A 22,787-nucleotide genomic window follows, 5' to 3' on the forward strand; every position below is an offset into this window, starting at 1 on the left:
TGTGTGTGTGTGTGTGTGTGTGTGTGTGTGTGTGTGTGTGTGTGTGTGTGTGTGTGTGTGTGTGCATGTGAAAGTGGGTTTGCGTGCGGAGGAAGAGGTAAAAGAAGAGGGAGGTGATCTGAGGCTTGAGCCTCCTGTGTAAACAGAAAATGAAGTTTTCCAATTTGGTCAGCAGAATAAAATCCGTGCGCTACTCAATTTCATAATTAAAAATGCAATTTAACCAGGCCAGATCATGTGCCACAGTTTGTCATGTTGCCTAATCATGTTACTGTCTGACTGTATGAAAGGCAGAGGAGGCACATGAGAGGCTGCTATCTACTGTCTCCCTGCAAACCACCATCTACTGACGGTTACAAATAAGAGTAACCTTCTCCAACAATCTGATATCATATAAAAGCTGCATTAGCACAGTCACAGTATTTCGATCATAGATCCTCATTAGTGCAAATCAAATGTGTGTTCAAGTATCTTTGGTCATTCAGAGAAGGTCAAAAAATATTCGTGAAAGGCCAAAAAAGGGAAATCAAGAACAGTGAGTTGTTAGCAGATTTCTCAAATGGAAAATACATTCTCCTCTTGTAGCATATGACCAATTTTATGTCCTAGCCCAAATATTTTACTCAACCTTGAAATAAAATAATAATGTCATGATTCTTACTTATGTATATCAGTCTGTTTGCATACTAGCAGTAGCTCCTTAGCTCAAAGTTTCTCTCATTTATAGCTTTAGAGACTTTAATATAAACCAAAATAAAGGACAAAATTCTAATTTTTATCCACCCAACAAAAAGCAATTGAAAACGATCAGCTCATTCACGAAGGAAACATCACTACAAAGATCCTTTAGTTGCTTTGTAGAGATTATAGACTGTATAAACCATGAACGTAGTCTCAGTGATGTCACCCAATAGTTTCTGAGCACAGTTTTGAAACCTATCGACAGTGGTCACATATGGGAAATGCTGATTCAACCTACATTGTTTGACCTAACATAACCTAAAGGCCTTATGCTAATTTTGAACTACTTGACAAACTGGTCTATGGTTGTTGGTTTTGCTTGATGAAAGTCACAGTATAAAAGTGAATTGGTTTCCTCCCTGGTTCTCCATGTAATAGATCTTGAGATATGTTTGTTGGACCAAAATAATAGACCAACCTTCAGCCAGGTCAGCCGAAATACATTTGCCAAATAACATCTCTCTGACTGATAATTCGCAAAGGTTTGACAAGCTAGTCTGGCTAATATCATCTACAAACTCCCTAATGCATCTACTTTACAACCCCTGCTATGACGACGCCATTGCACAGTTACATAGTTCAACTGGGTTTTACTTTTGGTTGATTTAATGATATGACCTTAATGTGAACAGGCCTGCTGTCAGAGAAAAAGGGACCATGTTTTAGAGGCATGGGTGTAAGCTGGTACAGTGAATGTTTCCAAAGGTTCTGGCCTTTTAAAATGAATGCACTGATTGCAGGAAGAGATTCATGGCACATTCATTTTTTTATTTCCATCAAATGACGCCAGATACCAAAAACTTGTTTACAACCTATTAATTCTTGTGTCTGCCTGAATGAAGTTAACATGTTTACCTTGACACTGTAACTCAAGCAAGCTGAGTGTAGAATCTGCAAATGAGAAAATGAGAAATTAATACAGAAATGGGAACACAAACTCTAGGTCCATGAGCCATGGGTGTTTATTTGTGAAGAAAAGTATGTTTTCAGTTGTGTTTATTTTGGCTGTCCAGTTGGAGGCCAGCATCTTAGTGTTCCCCATGCAGGTCGGTCTGGGAATGATCAAATAGAAATGTTAGTCTGAACTTTGAGAGCAAACACTCCTCCTTCAGCTGGCCTCTGAGTACAAACTCAAGGGCAGCTGAAAGTTTTGCAGCCAAAGCTTATTTTGGACATACTGTACTTATCATCAGAGGAGTTTTCAGTCATTGCCGAAAGTATGGGATAGCTTATATTCATTCCAAAAAATACAAAAAAGTATTAAATCAATGAAAACATGCTCTCAGAGGTTTTAAAGATGCTGCCTAACTTGGTTTGGTAGACTGCGACATAATGAGTGATAATTCAAACAAGTGTTAGCAGGCTTTGACCAGTAATTTATGTACAACTGACATTACTTATTTCAGCCATGTGACTCCTCTTGTGCTACAATGGTTTAGCAAAAGCTTGTAAGTCTGGTTCAAAGGTTTTCTTTTGTACTTGTAGTTGCTGTTGTTGCCTGGTTGCTCTCTTTATGTATCCTTTGGATCAGCTGGTATTAATGTTCCTCCTACAAAACCATTGAATATGTTGGATGATCCACAATGGTTTGTTTTTGCTGTTATATTTCATTCAAACGTTACTGAAATAAAAGGCAGTCTGCATACTTCACGTCAACCCCTTTCTATGACTGTGTTGTAAACACAGCTGGTAAGGTGTGTGTCTGTCTGAGTCACACGCAGAGCTTCCTGTCACTCCTATATTAGGGGGAAACAGTGACTGTGTAGTGGTGTGGCATCCATATTAGGGTGCTCCCATATATAGGAGATTGATTTGGGGAATCCCTCGCTGTGAAGTAATCCTTGGCAGGCTTTATGTGTCACAGCCACCATATTAGGAGGCTAATTCATACACCCTGCATACAGGAAACATTGGACATAAAATTTGGTCATAAAATGTGGCATGCATGAATAAGATAGAAATATATATTATGTACAAATGCCCTGTTTTTTGCTTTATCAATTTACATTAATTCTGTCTTAATTACCAAGAAGAGTCTTATAAATAGATTTGTGTTCTAACTAAAATATTACTTCAGTTCAATAAGACCAACAGATCACACCTGCACTACGAAAACATTAATATGTATGCTTTTATTCAAATGTATCCATCTGGCTCAAAATGTTGAACAAAGTTAAAAACTTTGAAGCTCTTATAGGAACCCATGTCAGGTCAACACAGCATCAATGATCAACTACTGTTTGTCCATCTGGGTGTCTGGATGATTAGCTGTGTTGATAAAGACAACAGTGTCCCTTAATGAGTTCCTACCACTTATGAAGTTGTTTTTTTAAAGGGAACCATCTCCCTGTGCGTGAGTGATTATACAGAATTACGAGAACAGGTACACGTGTTTGTTGTAAGGAGAAAAAAAATATTTGCTTCACTTTGCAAACAAGCCAAATCCTCCAGGCGAAGAGGCTATCAGTTAAAGTTTAACCATTTTCAGGTCACTTGCTCCTGCATGCAGTCCCATGCCCTGCACACGTGTGCACTGGCATCCTAACTGCACCCACTCAGGACTCATTTTCATCCACTTGCTTCTGTCCTCGATTAATTGTGGCCCTTTTCAATAGTATGACATATTCTCTTTTAAATACTCTTAATAGCTCATACTAGCTATTTACATTTTTAAGTGACTGAGCTGGGTTTATTTAATTTTTTAGGGAGTGGATTTTAAGATAAGTAGGCTACAGTAAATGATGATAAACTGTAATAGTTGCTAAAATCACTGCTTCTGATTATATCCTTTTCAGCAAGAATGAAGAATATATCCATTATTACATCCCAGTGATCCTCACCATGGTTGGATTCCAGTCATTAAAACTCTTCATATTTTTAATCAAAATAATTGGTATTTAAAAAACATGTTTGGGTGTGTCGAGCAAAGTTTACTAAGGTCAAGTTTTTCATGACTGATTGAGTTGCTAAAAATTCAACGTTCTTCTCATGCCACCTACATTGTTGTAAATGTAAAGTTACATAGAAAATAGAGGTAAGAGTAGAAAATGGATCAGACCCCACTGCACTAATAACAGCTTCTAACTTCTGGTAGTTTGTCGGATTAGTGTTTATAAGATTGGCTGATTAGCACTGAGCACAGAACCCAGATAAGGGAATAACATTAATTCATTGAGTGTTTGGTGATAAACTTCAGTACTGATTTTATTTCGTCAAAACTAAAGACGTTTTTAGAGTTAATATAAAACGAGAAAGGTTTGGAAAAGTTAAAACAGGTCTTTGTAAAGCTGACTGTATAAGTATATGATGCGGTCAAGTCACAGTTTTACAATGATGGTGTTTAAAAAAAACTCAGACATTCTTTTGTTGCAGATGCATTAGAGGACAAATTCAAGGCTAACAAGAAATCATTTCCTTCCATTCATATTTTACAGAGAGATTAATGTGACAAATAATGAAGGGAACTATCAGGCATGCTCTCACTGCAGGCTGTTAGAATGAAGACAAATCAGTACCTCATGACACACACACACACACACACACACACACACACTCAAACACACACCACATATCTGACGGCTGAGCATGAGTTTGATTTTCTTTAAATGATCTCATTGAGTGTAAACTTTGGACTGAGCTTACACTTACATAATTATGTAAAGGGCACACATGGAGATACACCACAGGTATATATTCTTACACTGCACTCTTTCAGGTTATCCATAGCAATGAATGTGTACACACCCACACACACAGACATACTTTTGCCAATCACCAGCACCATCCCAGTCATCCGTGTCCCATGACTTCTATTGGTGCAGAGTGGAGTGGGAAGGAAAAAGGTCGAGTTAAGTGGTTGCACGTTCAGCAGCTCGGCTCATATGACTGCCGTACCTTCAGATATTACTGCAGAACGCTGGAGACAAAGATCCACTGAGGGTCTGGGAGCTTTCTCTGGGCTGCTTGATTCAATCATCAATAATCACAGACTGAGCTGAGTTTGTTCCAGGACCTTTCTGCAAACACAAGAGCCAGAGAGGAAGCTACAACGGGCCAATCTAATTTCTTCAAAGGGACAGACATGTCACGAGCTGAAGCAGTCCTTGCAATTATATCGACAAAGTAGCTAAATTGTCACATGCATTGAAATCAATGGAGCTCAGTAGAGTTTTGCTCTGTTTCACCTTCTACAACAGTATTCATATATCAAGATGCATATGCTGTCATCCAAAGAATGTATTTATAATAAGATAAGATAAGATAAGATAAGATAAGATAAGATAAGATACTCCTTTATTCGTCCCACAACAGGGAAATTCATGGAGTTACAGCAGCAAACAAGAAGGTGTACAGTACAAGAATTTCAACAAGAATATATAAAGGAAATCAAATGCACATTTGAAGCTGAAACTGGGGAACAAATAAACAAATATCAAATGATTGGGAAACAGGCTTTTTTGTCAAGAGTGAGGTATGAAGATTGGAAACACTGGATTGTATTTATACACATGCATTCACCCCTTCACATTGCATTCATACACTGATGGCAGAATCTGTAAAGTGTTGTGTATAGGTTCAGAATTAATAGGATCAATATGTGTTGTGCATTTACTGGGCAAAATCACATATTGGAAATGTTTATGTATTTTCACAGAGAAGTGAGAGTTTTGTGAACAGGAATGATCAGTCTGTTCCTGAGGCAAATTCATGAAAGTTAGAAAGAAGGGAAAATTTCACCTGATAGAACAAACTCAGTGAATGTTGGTTAACTTGTCCTACTTGTGTTTTTCTTTGTTCACCGTGTCACACTATCTTTCATCCCCCTGACACTGTTAGTAACGGCTGGCCTCAGTCAAGAGCGTTACACTTGTGTAACAGATGAGTAGTCTGTCAGACATTTAATGTCGACCCATTTACTGACTAAACCCCAGAAAATAAGACAGTCACGTTTTTTTTCAGATGTATTGTCAGCTTAAAGCTACAGTGAGGAGTTTTTTTGCTAGTCATTAAACAGACTGAAATTAATAATGAGGCTCTTTAAGACCTGGCCAAAGCAAACAGGCCCATTAACCCCACAGTGGCAATTTCTGTACAGTTATTTTAATGTCTTAAATCACTGGCAGGGGGTAGGTGTCAGACCAAGTGCTTTACTGCGAGCTGTTGATACAGCTTTTTTTCATGCTCAGATTCTCAATGAATGTCTCATCTGATTGTTAAAAGACAGCAGGATGACAGTTTTCATCCAAAGACACAAATTACACATGTACATGACCAAACCAGCACAGACTGCTTTGTCCACAGGGGGCGCCAAAGTTGACACAAGCTGGAAGTTCCTCACAGGAGCTTTAAAAAAATACTACTGTCTTATATTCGGTTCAAATTGTATTTTTGTGGTGTTAGATGAACAGAGTTGGTTATCTCATCTCTATTAACAATCACTTTCTCAGCAGGTTAAAACAAACAAGGAGGTTAGACCTGCAGGAGGAGTATTCAGTCATGGCTCTGTTTCTGTGTTAATATCACCCTAACATTTACGAGGCTGTTCCCACAAAACAAACACAACGGTAGAAGACATGATACAGATGACTGAGGTGAGCAGTATGAAGAGAATGAAGCAGAGAGACTCTGAGCAACAAGAATGACGTCATCATTTCACCCACTCACTCTTTGTGAATGTTCCAGACTGTTACGTGCGGTCGCACATCAACTTACCCTGACTTCACACAGACTTGATAAAATAGAAGGGTGAAGGGAGAAGTCCACTTTAAGTCAGGCTGAACAGATTCAGCTGTTTGCGTTCACACATGCAGGCCACCGGGAGAGTTTCAGGAGTGTTTCAGGATTTCAGTGCATGTGTGAAAGGAGCTTATATCTGTGCAACCCTTCAGTCAGCTCACATTATTAAAATCTGTTATACAGTAGAATGAAACTGAGGATGACTTGATGCTCCATTGTTGATTTAATATCATTGAATTGCAATGACTTCCAAAGTCTGATAAGATTTGAATAAAGAACACTACAGATAATCCCTGCGTCCATGCCTAGATTTGACTGACGTCATTGATGATTTATGGAAGTTTTGTGGCTTTTTAGAAGAAGTAATCTTTTAGTTCTTGGATCTGCACATGTACAGCTTTAAAGTTATGGTTTTACAAATGAGATGAGTAGTGCAAAGTTAACTGCCTGCTCCCCTCCAGACTCCAGCTGTCAGCGCCGTAGTGCTGCCGTCTGGTTGTCACTAATCAGTGTCATCCTGCCTGCAGGCTGCACGCTACTGTCTGCTCATGTGGTTAGCATGGAGTTTACTCACATTCAGCCTCAGTCAGAGGGAGATGAGAGCTTAGACGTGACTCAGAGACTGAAACAAGCTTGTAATGGCGCTCAGTTACCATCAGAACAACGCACTGTGTCACACTGTCGCGTTAGTCAGCTCTCCTGGTGAAACCACAGCTGAGCGTGTGCCAAAATAAAATCATAGTCTGGCTTCATTTGACTGCTATCTGTCAAACACCTCAGCCCGTGCTTTGTGTGTTTGTCTGCTGCAACCTAACTTGTAAAATGAATTCTTACATCATTAGCAGGTTAGGATGTCTAACACAAATAGTTTATAGTATGTATCTTGACTGATGAAGGCAAAAGAAAAACATAAATCAAGCTCTTCAGTTGTATTCTTACAAACTTCATCAATTAAAACTTCATTTTCTCATCTTCCTACTGAATTTGAAAGCATATTCAACTTACTTCAGTACCTATGGAGCTACATTCTTTGACTTCTTTACAAAAGTCTTCTTATAGCATGGTTTATTGGCTTGTTAGTATTGATGGAGAGCAGCAGGCAGGATGTCGGGCTGCCAGCCCAGATACTGACTAATAGATCTTGTCTGATTATGTTATCTTCTTCTGCCCCTAGGTAGCCTTTATTAAACATACAAAACCTATGTTTGTGAGAAAACAAGGGATAGCAACAAGCTGGGAACACAAAATAGACACAAATTCAGCTGCAAGGAGTTACCAGCCTGGGAGTTTTGAATGAAATTTTAAGAGGAAATATGTCAAGGTTTTTTTTTCTCAAATCTAATCCAACTCCCTGTGAGGACAGCAACTATAACAATCACAACTTAACTTAGTATTGCCCGTCTCATGGGAGCAAAACTAATATGCACTGGGGCCATCAAGAAAGCATGGTCAGGATTCTGATATCTAGTCAGAGTTTGCCAAGAAACAGAGACACATGTACCTGGGTCTTGTATAATTTATCAAGTTGTCTGAGGAATAAGTTTGTTGATTCATTAATTTCCTATTTTCCTCCACAATTTGAAAAAAACACAACGCTCCAAGGGAAAATAGATTTGATTTATGAACCACTTGTTGAAAACTGAAAATGTCAGTTACAAAGAGCCCTTTATATTCCCGTTTATGATAAAATGCTTTTAAATAAACCATATCTAATAGCTTCAGCAAAAAGGCCTCCAGGGCAACATGTGCATTGCCTTCTCTGATCCAGTAGATGGGGCAGCGAGTTTGGGTTTCTGGCTGCTTGTCAACAAGCCAGCCATGGAAACACATTCTTTCCACTACCATCAAGTTAGAATGAAAGAGCTACAGTGGTGCCCGGAAATGTTGCATTTTGCTTACAAAATAAAAGCTTATTGTCAGACACAATGCCCCTTTGTTCCCTGCAGATATAAAAAATGCTACATCCTGAGTTTTTTCACTTCCCAGAACATAAATGAATTCATAAAAGCTATCACTGGGAATCCCTTTAACTTAAACTCCGCTTGTGCTGTCTTGAGTAAATCTTGGTGATGCTGTTTCCAATAGTATTCATTTTCAAGTGTTTTTTTTACAATGTAGAATGGACATGTTTATCACATTCATTGCATACATTCATGTGATCCTTACTCTCGGTCTTAACATGGTCATGTTTAAATAGACTGAAACAGTTAGACATCACTGAGGAATATTTGATTTTATCTGAATTTTATTTCATTTTAACTGTTTTAAGAATTATTTTTTAAGGAAATATATATTGTATGCCTTTAGAGTTATTTTAGGGGAATTTTATGTATTTTAAAATATGTTTTATTTCTTTATCTTGTATTGTGTGATTTTATGAACTGTCTGTTTTTATTTTCTTTTGCTGCCCATGTAAAGAACTTTGTAACTTGGCTTTTGAAAAGTGCTCTACAAATCAGATTATTATTATTATTATTATTATCATTATTATTATTATTATCAACAATATTAATATTAATATTAATATTAATATTAATATTAATATTATATCTGAGAGGGAATTACTGTTATGGTTTGTTGAGATACGAATTTCATCACTGCAGGATCATTAAAGATATCACAGCAAACATTTACTGTCAAAATATTTTTACACAAATATATTTTTGCATTTAAAAATATGATTAACATTGCATAACATTTGTTAAATAAAAAACTTAATTAACGACTGCTAATACCAAGTGATGCAGTTTAGGGGTTTTATTCTTTATTGTCTGCAATATATTATTTGCTGTAATATTTCGCTGATTAATCGAAATGGCTTTCTTTAAATACATTATACTGTTAATATCAAATATGTCACGAAAAACAGCATACATATTTTGCAGATTTTTTTATTTTGAAATTCAGCACCGGAAGTCCTAATTTTTGTGATGTGGGCTTGACGCCGGTCTGCGCCGCTGTGTGTGTTGGCAGTCAGTCGAATCGAAGAGAGCGAAGCGCTGGATTCAAGTGTTAACCTGGTTCCCTGTGGTTCAGAAATACTCAGTCCTTGCAGGTAAGAAGAAACGTCTCAAACACTGTTACTGTGGAGCATTCTGAGCCGATCAGGAACATGAATCCATTCTCATGTTACATGCTTTGATCGTCTTCTGCGGCTGGTAACGTAACCGACTGCTGAAGTGGCGTTTTAATTTCACGACTCGGTTTCTCTTTTTAGTGAAGAGCAACATAAAGCTTCACATCAACATCGAAGCATGTTTCGAGTCCTGCACATTGGAGCAACAAGTAGTGTGAAATAAAGTTTGGAGAAGTGGAAACAGATAGAAGACTGCAGTAGGATCCTGCACTGTGCAGCTCTCCTGTGGGATCTCTCTCTGTTAGCTTCCACTGGTTAATCAACCTAAGTAGCTAGCTCACTGTTAGCTAACTAGTTAACTAGCTGGTTATTCATTGTTGCATTGCTTTATGACATTCACATTACTCAAGTTGTAACAGTGCATGTATAACAATAACAAAGTGTTGTATTGCTGGAGTCTGTGGTTGCATCTTGATATCAGACAGTGCAGAAAGAAGCATCTACTTCAGCTGAAAGAGGACTGACAGTTCTCCTCAACATGATGATGATATAATAATGTGACAGATGTGGAAAAACTTGATATTTTATGACTGATATCAGCTCAGTGGAGAAATGATGAGGCTTTGACCTCGTGTTGAATCTGATATCTGTTACTTTGCATCAATTAAATGATGGCAAGCAAGTCAGAATCAACATTATTCCATATGATAGCCTGCTGTGAGGTTGGAACAGAAACATGTTAGACCTGAATGTTGGCTCTTTGGATCGTTAGATTAAACTGTAATTTAACAATGTTTTTCAATGGAGGATGTTGTAGTAGGGATGTGCCAGTTTTTGATTGCTTTTGAAGCAGTTCCAAAAAGAGTGAAAGAGGGTTAAACCATAGGGCAACCTCCAACTGCAAGAATTAAAGCCAGAGCGAAAGTATTATAAACTGCAGTTCATCGAGAATCCGCTTGAGGCTGACTGCAGAAACATCAGAAACCACATACACACCAATTCAAACAAGAAGATCTTTACAGCAGAAATACACATGTTTACAGCCTGGTACAAAAAACAAGTGTAGTCTAGATAGCTCATTACTTGATCGGCACACACTGTACGGGCGTGACATTTTTCATAACGCTGTAATTTTGAAGATATTAAAATTACAAGTTTTCCATTACGAGAGGCACAGCTGACTTGATTGACAGGCGGGAAGACTGAAGCTCTGGGCCAGGAGACTCAAAGCCCGCCTCTTTACCTTACACCACATGTCGATGGCCAAAGTGCAAAACCTCCTATCTGAAAATTTTACATGTGCATATAGGAGGTGTTGTGCCTCAAAATATTCCCAACAAACATGATTGGAGGTTTTGTCAGGTGACCTTTCTGTCACAATGAAGGGTGGGATTACCTTGGAGACGGACTGAAAATGTGCAGCCTTCCTTGTTCTCATCATTTAAAGTGAAATCCGCAAATCAGCAAATTATGCAGACAGGAGGTTTTGCATTTTGGCCATCGATGTGTCAAACACAAGGCCCGTGGGCTAAATGTGGCCCGCCACGTCATTTTATGTGGCAAGCGAGAGTTTAAGGCTTCTGACTGTTTATTTAAAAAAATATAAAAAAATCTGCACTAAAGCATGCATTGACCATAAACTACATCTCCCACAATGCATTTCGATTATGTTACCCACGAAATGACGGCATCCCGCCAGGAGAGTGCAGCTTAATCCACAGCGGTATTTACTACAGTGACTACACGTTGAGTTTGTAGAAGTGCAAACAAATTACCCCAAAATATCCAGGAAGAGAAAAGCTGACTCAGATAGCAGTTTCAGAAGGCAGTTTCAAGACAGATACGGAAGGGGAGTACATGTTTGTGCTTCAAGGCAAAAAACCAGTGTGTCTTTTGTGTCATGAGGCAGTGTGGTTGTCAAAGAGTACAATCTATGTCGGCATTTTGTCTTATGGTTACAACCAGTGTTCATTTCGTGAACAAAATTATGACAATAAATGTTCATCAATGACTCATTTTTTCATAATGAAAACGAAATTATGACGAGTTAAAGTGCTTCACTGATAATAAAAACTCTGATGAACGTATGTTTTCATTTTGTTGACGAGGCGATGATGAGACAAAAACGTTAGTGGCCAACCGCCGGACATTAAGAATCCATGTTTCCCCTGCTGTGCATCTTTAAAGATAGAAGTGATTCATTCCTTTGACAGGCTGAGTTATTATCTGAGGGACACAGCTTGGTCTCTACCTGCAGCAGGTGTGCTTTATGAACCAGCTCTCCTCACCTCCATGCATCTGTGTCATCTTCATTGAGGATTTTTACCCCCGGAGTGCGTTAGTGACAAAGACACAACCGACATGTCTGTTTAATATTTGATGTTTGCTGTTTTGCTGCTATTACCCATAGACTGTAAAAAATATGGACGTAGTATCCGTGACGTCACCCATCTGTTTCTGAACGCTGTTTTGAGGCCAATCGTTGGCGGCAGCCACATTGCTTCTGTCGAGCCAGTGTGATGTAAAGAGGCGAAGTTTGAGCCTCCTAGCCAACAGCTGCAGTGTTCCCGCAGGCAGCTGTGCCTCTCATTGGAAGACTCATAATCTCAATATCTTTGAAATTGCAGCGTTAGAAAAAAATTCACAGTGAGAGGACATCGAGAAATTAGCTATTCAGACTACACTCATCTTTTGTACCAGGCTGTAAACATGTTTATTAATGCTGCAAAGATCGTCTTTTTCCCATTCATGTATATATGACTTCTGGTACTTCTGCAGCCAGCCTCAAGCAGATTCTTGATGAACTGCAGCTTTTAACACTTCAATGGACTCATATTTTTAGACCGGAGGTTGCCACTTGCCATTACAGTAAAAAGCTCCCATCTACAGCTTGATTTGTTCCAGTTTGGTGATACCTCAGACACATTTAGTAAGTTTTGATCAACTCCTAGTCATCAAAGATACAGATGGATTTCAGAGTGCCGTGAACTCACTGTCCAGTGCCTCTTTCACTGCAGGTGCATCCAAGGACCGTCGTAAATGTGCAATAAAGTCCTTTCATGGCAGTTTTCTGTGAAACAAGAGAATCAAAATACAGTCACAGTGGTCACATCAAGAATGTTTTCTTTGGACTTTTTTGTAGGGACAGGCTGAATTATTTCACGTAAGATATTACACAAGCAAAAGTGTTAAAGGAGTGAAATGTTTTGAGTTTCCGCCGACTAAAACTAGACTAAAACTATAAAGGGCTGAAAAGACTAAAATTTGATTAAAACAGGCATTTTTGTCTAAAGACTAAGACTAAATCTAAAATAGCCGCCAAAATTAACACTGGTTACAACTGGCCCTCTGAGGGCGCCATAATGCTGATGTGGCCCTCGGTGGAAATGAGTTTGACACCCCTGCCTTACACTAAGTTTGGTTGTGTTCATTATGTCCAATATGGCTCCCACCGAGGATTGGCTTCAAAACAGCGCTCAGGAACAGATGGGTGACGTCACGGATACTGTGTCCATTCATTATACAGTCTATGGTTAAAATACGTTTGTTTTTGTAAATGTAAGAGGTTTCATTTGTTGTCACTCAGAGATAGATTGATCCTCAGTCGGGATTAGAGGTAGGCAGATAATCAAACTTGAACTCTGTTGTGAATCCATCAACAAAGATGTTAACTTCAATAACAATTCATCTGTTCACTGTTAGTTAACATTAACATCAGAACCTGTTGAAGGTCTTACAGTCTGCCCTCCCCATGAGCCAAGTCCAGTAAAAGATTGAATCCAAACACATGAAATCCATAAAGATTGACAGATTACGTCGAATCTACGAAGGCTGATTTGAGAGATGAGAAGTCTTTGGATACCTTGTTTTTCTCAGGTAGACAACCTTAGCGATCCAGATCCTTTGTCTCAACAAGAACTCTTTCAGGTCCCTGGCTGTTCACATACAAGAGCCAGCTCTCAGTGTGAGGTGTTGGTGATGGACACATCACCAGGCGGTCCCCACCTTGGCGTGGATGCTGTCTGCTGTCACAGTCCTGCCCTCCTGTTGTAAAGTCTGGCGTCACGAAATTGATGACGTTATTGAAAACTAGATTTAATGGAAGTTAAAGTTTCAGTCGCCTTTTTAAAAATGAAAATCCACATTAAAAATTAATTAAGACATTAACTCAGATAATTAAAGATTAACAGATGTGTGCCAAGCTCTGGTGGGATCCAAACTCACACACAGAGCTTTATTTTATTTAATAAGGAGAAGGAGAAGCAAAGTCTCTCTTGGACCTGAATGAACTTGTTACTCTTCTTGTGACAGTCTGTTTAAGAAACTTGACATAAAACATGACAAACAACACAAATGAAAGTCTTTTAAGAATAAACGCAATCAGTAATGAAAAACAACATTTCTGTGGATTACATGTCATCAATCCACCAGGCAGTGAGGCTCAACATGCTTTTAGAACTCCATGTGAAGCCTCTATGAGCAGCATTAGTGAGGAGCTCCTGTACGTGACTGAGGAAGGAGCTTTGCAGTTCAGGTAAGGCTACACCTGAGAAGTAACGCCAGCCAGCCGGCCAGGCGGGCAGGCGGGCAGGCGGGCAGGCGGGCATAGCATAGCGTAGCAAGCCTCTAAGTACATTATTAGTCTGCAGAAGCTCTGCATCTTTCACCACGCTGAATAGCTGGATGTCAAAAGCAATGAATTCACTGATTATTCAAGCTTCTTCTCCTGCTGTTCGCTGTTCAGGACGATGGATTTTTGAAACTTACAGTTAAATTGGTGGTGTTAAAGGAGCGTTGTTTAGCTCCTCCTGTACTTCACAAGCATTGCAAATAGCTGCTGTCTGTTTCTGACGCTTCAAAATACGTCCATATAGTCGACATGTTGATGTCAGTGTGTGTAGACTGTCACCATGTGCACATAAATAATCATCAAGCATCATCTTTCATCATCAGACAATTTGGCAGAAATGTTCACATCTGTTGTTATCAATAATTAACCTTTTAAGCTTTTATCTGATATTGTGCCAAGTATATTGTGCATCCTTAGTACTTGGTATTTCATCAGAATCTGTATCAGCTAAGCGGCAACCTTCGGTCTCAAAATATGAAGCCCATGCGGAAGTGTTATAAACTGCAATTCATTGAGCGTCCACTAGAGGCTGGCTGCAGAAACACCGGAAACCAATCTCCAATCCAAAAAAGACGATATTTGCAGCAGAAATAAACATGTTTACAGCCTGGTTAAAAAACGGCTTGGGTCTACATAGCTAATTTCTCTATGGCACACACTGTTCGGGGGTGAAATTGTTTTTAACACGACAGTTTAGAAAATATTAAGATTACGGGTTTTGCCCATTTAAGGACATGGCTGGCTTAGCTGACAGGCGGGAACACATAGACTGTATAAATAATGAACGTAGTATCTGTGACGTCACCAATCTGTTCCTGAGCGCTGTTTTGAAGCCAATCGTCGACGGGAGCCATATTGGTAATGCTCAACTCAATTAGCTAAGAAATTAGCTAACCTGACCAAAGCATTTTTTATTTTTTTTACCAGGCTGTAAACATGTTTATTAATGCCGCAAACATCGTCTTTTTTGAATTGGTGTCTATGTGGTTTTCAGTATTTCCGCAGCCAGCCTCAAGTGGATTCTTGATGAATTGCAGTTTATAACACTTCCACATGGGCTTGGCGGGAACACTGTAGCTGTTGGCGAGGAGGCTCAAAGCCCACCTCTTTGCCTCAAAACTAGCTTAGCAGCAGTTAGGTTGAGTTCAGGATTTCCAATATGGCTCCCGCTGACGATTGGCTTCCAAGCAAGGGAGAGGTTCCGGTGGCTGGTGGTGAGGCTTTCAGCAGTGTGACTGCCCCCTGGTGGCTGGCGGCAGTATAGGTCAAAAATCCATCTCCCCATTCATTTGAATGGGGGAGCAGTCAAACTTTAAAAAATAAATACACGTCGTACGAATGTTTCTCACATCCGTATGCTGTGGTGATATGTCGTTAGTATTTGACTGTTTTGTGTCCAAGGCCTCTTTTTCCTGAAAAGTTTCTTTTTCGTTAGTTATTAGAGTTTAAAAAACGGGGTTTTACTTCCGGGTTTCCTTTGATTCACAGCCGCCGTGGAGTGAAACTTAAAAGGACACACAGCGTCTTGTGACGTTACGCTGTAGGGCGGAGCTTATTACAGTGGCTTCACAGGCTCTGGCTGCACAATGGCGGGGCCCAGAAGAGGCGGAGCAACGCTGTCCATTTTTATTTACAGTCTATGCTTCCAAGCAGCATGTCAGGAACAGATGGGTGACATCATGGATACTACGTCCTTTAATTATACAGTCTATGTTATCCCCCCGTGTTTGCTCCACTGGTGCATCCCTAGAAATATGCAAGCAAAACTAACCAGTTACCTTATGAAAGGAAGGCCAAATGTTTTTTGCTCTCAACGTTGGCATTATGAGAAGTAAGACAGCATTGAACTATGGGTAATTTAACTGGACTTTGCTGTGACACATCCCAGAGCTACAGGTTAGTGAGCACAGACAAAGACAGAATTCAGAAAAGAGTCCAGCATCATTTTACAGTACCTCGGTCAGACGTTGCCTTGAACGCTTGGAGCTGGGGGTATTTTTAGACCGCCTAATGGTAGGTTTTATTGTGTAGGGCAACATTTACTGCCTCACTCTTGAGTTTTTTCCTCCCCCATGTCCCTCCGTGGTTTCCAGCCCTCTGCCCTCGCACAGACTTTTCATGGAAATACATAACTGCTGTGTTTCTGGTGGAAACTGGCACAGAGTCTCTCTTCTGCTGGAGACAAAAGACTCCAAAGAAGCAGCATGTGGACCATTGTTTAAATGAAGACCACATTTTACTCATCAACCAAAGGCTGGAGCATGGCATGGAGGGAAATACTAAACTCTGTTACTTTAAAGTAGACACACTAGCATGGAAGAGCAAAAGTATGTACAGGTAATTGATTTATTGTTGCAGTTAATGGTATTGAAAGCATGTTTGTTACAAGTTGTTCCCTGCAGGTTCCTTTACAATCTAAAATACAGTCAGGAACCAACACCTCAGATTTTAGCCCCATTTTTGCAGACTATCAAGCCCATCATTTTCTGTGCTTCTGTCTAGTTGATGGATTTTCCTGCCCTTAACTCTTCTCTATCTCTGTCAGAGCAGATGTTGTCAAGCTGTGAGGTACACCTCTCTCGGGCATCATGGGAGATTTGATGGTGTGGTTGGCAGGAGGGAGAGATGTGAGGGAAAGATACAGCGTGAGGGGAAAGGGAAAGGTGTAAGTAAGACAGAGAGGAGACTTAGGACCACATCTACAAGTTTCTTCAGAATTGATTGATGAATCATCTCCTTCCTTTGGATCAGATTATCGTTTTGACATCGTATGAAATTCAGAAAAAACAGAATTGTTACCACACTACACACTAATGTTAAACCAGTTTATCTCTATGCTGCTAGTATTGAAATGATACATGCCTATCACTTAGGCAAAGTGTCAGTATCTGTGGTTTCCATGAAGCTTTGTAATAAAACTAAGTCATGCTGTGACTTTGTTCATTGTTCAAAAATTGCAATGGTGACATGATTTGTGCTAAATCAGCTAACTGAACTATAATTATAAATGAATCAATGAGACTTTATTTATAAAGCACTTTTCATACAATGACATTGTATCACAAAGTGCTGTACATAAAAACAACTTAAAATAGAGTCAATAAAAAATATGAAATTAGAAATAAAAAGACCCCCCAATCCTAATCTCAACCCCAGCCACGACCCCAAACCCAATGCACAATCCTATGGATCCTAATAATGCAATATATACAACAACAATAATAATAATAACAATAAAATAAAATGAATAAACAAATTAAAAAATATATAAAAGGTAAATACGATGTTAAAACTCAACACAGGAAATTAAACTCATCAAAAGAAAATACATTTCTATGATAATAAAACACTAAAATATTAAACTATTAAAATAAAATAAGATGCTATACTTAAAAATAAAAAATAAATAAAAGTGACTTATATTTGAACTATATAATAGATAGATAAAGTAAGGTGAAATAAAACTTTTATAAGAATGAAATTCAGTTAAAAGCAGACTAAAAAGGTAGGTCTTGAGTTTACTTTTAAAAATGTTCATGCTCTAATAATAGTAATAATACATTTTATTTATATAGCGCTTTTTCAAAAACTCAAAGACACTGTACAATTGTTAAAATCAATACAAGTAAAATAAACAAATAACAAATAACAGATCAAACAAAACAACACAACAGTACAATCACAAATGAAAAGCTAACTTAAAAAGGTGAGTTTTTAAAAGAGATTTGAAAGCTGAAGGGTCAGAGCAGTTTTGTACATGGGAGGGGAGTGAGTTCCAGAGGGTGGGGGCGGCTACTGAGAAGGCTCTGTCCCCCCAGGTTCGGTGCTTGGTTCTGTGAGGTGGGGACAGGAGGTTGGCATGTGAGGAGCGCAGGTTACGGGAAGGAGTGTGATGGTGGAGGAGGTCAGTGAGGTAGGTAGGGGCCTGGTGGTGGAGGGCTTTGTGGGTGAGGAGGAGGATTTTAAACTGTATGCGGTAGGGGACGGGGAGCCAATGAATATGTTGGAGGACGGGGCTGATGTGGTCACGGGAGCGGGTGCAGGTGAGGAGGCGTGCAGCAGAGTTTTGAATGTATTGCAGTTTATGGAGGACTTTGGATGATGTGCCGTACAGGATTACAGTAATTATCACTGTACCACTACAGCTCTTGTCACTCTCTGCGGTTGGACATGTGGACACTGAACCTGTGTTTGTAGAAACTGTCTCGCTGTTCTTTTTCACGACAAGTGCTTGAACCGTCACATTTTCCTCTCTTCTTTGTCAGCTAGCTGACCTCACAACCGCCATCCAATTGACACCAATTATTCTGATGAAAGCTGACATCTAGCTGGGGTTTCATCTGACCGGCCAAATGTTGTGAAAAGCATAACCCATGCAGCCGTGGCTCAATCTGATCGGAAACATGTTTGAAAGCTGGTTTTGAATGCTGTGGGAATATGCAAAAAAATAAATCGTTGTTATTGTTTTGGAGTTTGCTGTGGGAATGATGCAAATATGATTTCAACAAGTGGGTTAAGCAGCAGAACAGGATCTGACTCAGCAGTTTACAATCTCTCAACACTGTTAGTCACATGCAGCAGAGCGTCAAAGCTGAGCTGACAGTTTTCTGCTGTTTGACAATGTGTGATTTCATTTATTCAAGTTATCTGGGAAAGGAAACTTCCCCTTCATACTCATATTGGTACACAATTCACATGGCAAAGATTCATTTTCATCCCAGTTAAACGTTCACTCCATTGGACATGGTAACTGGTGAATTTGTATTGTTTTAGATATCAGTATCAGCTCATGCTAAAAGATTCCCATGACCTCACTCTGTCTTCATGTCCAGTCTGCAGGGAAGGGATGTGATCTGGATGGCTGACAGAAACGGACGTGGACCAATCACATGATAAGATGCTGGCTCGTAACCGCTTCCTCCTCCTGGTGGTGGTGGGCGGAGCTGCGCTGGCCATCATCAGTCTGAGCCTCCAGTTCTGTAAGTGTTTAAACCGCTTCATATGTTCGTCCCCTCTCTTTCTCTGGTCCCCCTGGCCCTGCGTTCAGATTATACTGTGGGAGAAACTCTCTTGTGTTCAACAGACAAGGTGCTCAGCTCTCTTTCTGTATTTGTGTTGTAAAAATATGCATATCCTCTTGTTGCTTCCCCATTCAAGAGACCCCATTCATAGCGAAACAAAGCCGAATCCTCTATAGACTTCCTATAAATATCCAGCTCCAACTGAGGGCCCCTAGATGCTCTGAAGCGGTCTGAGCCTCTGAGGCTGCACACTCACAGCTGCTGTGGAATGCATAGGTATACACAATATTGTGCCTTTTACCCAATCAATTCATTGTTCAGCAACTCCTGGGGGTATTGTCTAGACAGTTTATCCCTGCCAGTCGCAGTGAATGCAAGGAAGCCACTGCTCACTGACTGGAGACGGTCTCTCGAGCTCTGCAAGCCTCACACTCCAGGTTGTACAAAATGTGTGATGATGCAGGAAGTCGTAATGTTGAAGTAAAATGTGAGATCGAGAGACTTCTTGATGTATTCCTGAAAACTACACTGCAGAGGGAAGTGTTAGTGGTGGTGGTAAGCCTGTGTCTGGACATGCATAGGATTAAACTGGCATAAATCATGCTCGGGCACACACAGGATTACAGTGACGTGCAATGTGCTGTGCATGGTTTCCAAGATTTTGTGGGCTGTCCATCATCAGTCTTTTAAAGATTCTGTCCCTTCATTTAATTAAAATGTGTAAGCTTGGTGTCCTGAAAGCTTCTATTAGATTTGTATTTGAATCCTTTTTTTTCTACACGCCTCACAAGACCTCAGGTGTAAAAAGACAACATGAACACGCAGGCTCTTACATGTACTTATTTTACATTAGAGCACACACTCCCTCCCTCCTTCCCTCCACCCTCCTCCTCTTCCTTCACTTGATGATAATGCTTGACCGTGTGAGGGGAGGTTTGTGTGTGCTGTATGTTATAATTACCTCCCTCTTAAACCAGCAATGACCTCCTGCTCTGTAATCTTCTCCCTTTGTAAATCGCTCGGAGGCAGAGAAAGACGGCACGCTGAGACACAAGCCCTTTGTAATCAAAAGAGTAGGTATGAACATATCCGTCTATGAGAGGAGGAGATGTTTTTATTCTGAACATTTCAGATTAAATCATTTAGGTTTTTAATTAATGCAGGACAATAACAGTATGCAGTAACTAAGACCTGTCATTAGGCCAACTTAGCTTTTACGCTGAAACACAACTAACACACCTGCTCAGCTTGCAGCACCTCCTGATATCTCAGTTTGTTAAAGAGCATCACAGAGAGACCAGATTTTACAGGTTTACAATGCGTGTATTTGAATAAAATAATATAACCTTAAGATTTGTCCAAGCGGCAAACTCCGGCCGCGAGAATTGAAGCCAATGCGAAGGTCTAAAAAACTGCAGTTCATCGAGTGTCCGTTTGAGGCTGGCTCTAGAAGTACCGGAATCCACATGCACACGGGGGGATAACAAAGACTGTAGAATTAAAGGACGTAGTATCCATGATGTCACCCATCTGTTCCTGACATGCTACTTGGAAGCCAATCGTCAGCGGGAGCCATATTGGAAATCTTGAACTATACCTAACTGCTGTCAAGCTAGTTTTGAGGCAAAGAGGTGGGCTTTGAGCCTCCTCGCCAATAACTGCAGTGTTCCCGCCAAGCCCATGTGGAAGTGTTATAAACTGCAATTCATCAAGAATCCGCTTGAGGCTGGCTGCAGAAACACCAGGGGGGGGTTCATAATGCAGCTATTTTGAAGATATTAAGATTATGAGTTGGCACCATAGACTGTAAATAAAAATGGACAGCGTTTCTCCGCCTCTTCCCGTTGTACAGTTCTGAAGCCAAAAAATCCCGCTCCTGGGTGCCGCCATTGTGCAGCCAGAGCCTGTGAAGCCACTGTAATAAGCTCCGCCCTACAGCATGACGTCACAAGACGCTGTGTGTCCTTTGAAGTTTCACTCTACGCCTGCTGTGAATCAAAAGAAACCCGGAAGTAAAACCCCGTTTTTTAAACTCTAATAACTAACGAAAAAGAAACTTTTCAGGAAAAAGAGTCCTTGGACACAAAACAGTCAAATACCAACTACATATCATCACAGCATACGGATGGGAGAAACATTCGTACGACGTGTATTTAATTTTTAAAGTTTGACTGCTCCCCCATTCAAATGAATGGGGGAGAAAGATTTTTTGACCTATACTGCAGCCAGCCACCAGGGGGCAGTCACACTGCTGAAAGCCTCACCACCAGCCACCGGAACCTCTCCCTTGGTTGGCACCATAGACTGTAAAATATATGGACGTAGTATCCGTGACGTCACCCATCTGTTTCTGAAGAGCTGTTTTGAGACCAATCGGCTGCGGCAGCCATATTGCTTCTGTCGAGCCAGTGTGACGTAAAGAGGCGGGCTTTGAGCCTCCTAGCCAACAGCTGCAGTGTTCCCACAGGCAGCTGTGCCTCTCATTGGAAGACTGGTAATCTCAATATCTTCGAAATTGCCGAATTAGAAAAAAATTCACCCCCCTCACAGTGAGAGGACGTCGAGAAATTAGCTATTCAGACTACACTCATCTTTTGTACCAGGCTGTAAACATGTTTATTAATGCTGCAAAGATCGTCTTTTCCCCATTCATGTATATGTGACTTCCGATACTTCTGGAGCCAGCCTCAAGAGGATCCTCGATGAACTGCAGCTTTTAACACTTCCGCATTGACTCATATTTTTAGACCGGAGGTTGCCGCTTGGTTGGCACAGCTGACTTGATCTACAGGCGGGAACATTGTAGCTGTTGGCGAGGAGGCTCAAAGCCGGCCTCTTTACCTCACACTTGCTCGACACCACTTATGTTGTGTTCTGCATATTCAATATGATTCCCACTGACTATTGGCCTCAAAACAGTGCTCCAGAAACAGATGGGTGACATCATGGATACTCGGTCCATTATTTATACAGTCTATGTCTTTGTCACAGACAGTAATAAACTCTATTTGAAGCTTAACTAATGTGTGCTATCTGCCGGCCTTCATCATAATGAGGATGCTCATTAAAATAGGAGCTGTATCTAATTAAATGTTATATAAATATGTAAAATGTGTTATCGACCAATACAGAAAAAAGTGTTACAATCACACTTTTGTCTGTCTCCTACCTCTCTGTGCAGTCGATGCCTTCTTCATTTTCTTGTTCCTTGGAGGTTGAGAAGCTGAAAGACCTTCCTCCCAAAATTATGGACCATTTCGGTGTCTCACCATTTCATTTGTGTTTTTGCACTCTTATCAAAAACTGTGAGGCAAAACGTCCATGTTGGGCAGCCACCATAAAAGGGGCTGCTGTTTTTTTTCTTGTTCCTTGTTCAAAACAGCCCGTGCTTTATTTTTAGAACAGTAGTAGGGTTGGAGGAAAGCTGCTGTCATCATTTATTCATCATACTTACTGTAGAGAAAGATTTGAACCATTATCAAGAAGAAGCATGTGATCAAAGATAGTAGTGTTATTCTCTCTTAATGTTTAGAGGATCAGTTTTGGTTTTGGTTTCACATTTGCGGTCACTTTTTAAAACATC

At 40.1% G+C, this 22,787-nt stretch overlaps 1 protein-coding gene across 1 annotated transcript in view; it reads left to right on the forward strand.

The window, feature by feature from the left end:
* Positions 1-9,423: 9,423 nt before the first annotated feature.
* The window catches only part of pxylp1 (2-phosphoxylose phosphatase 1), a 42,241-nt gene continuing 28,877 nt past the window's right edge, over positions 9,424-22,787 (forward strand). The window contains exons 1-2 of the mRNA XM_034701984.1: positions 9,424-9,532; positions 19,016-19,162. Of these exons, the coding sequence (XP_034557875.1) occupies positions 19,081-19,162 (82 nt within the window). The 5' untranslated portion in view covers positions 9,424-9,532; positions 19,016-19,080. The remainder of the gene's footprint in view (positions 9,533-19,015; positions 19,163-22,787) is intronic.

Source organism: Notolabrus celidotus, chromosome 14, assembly GCF_009762535.1.
Source record: "Notolabrus celidotus isolate fNotCel1 chromosome 14, fNotCel1.pri, whole genome shotgun sequence".
In the NCBI taxonomy this organism is placed as follows: domain Eukaryota; kingdom Metazoa; phylum Chordata; class Actinopteri; order Labriformes; family Labridae; genus Notolabrus; species Notolabrus celidotus.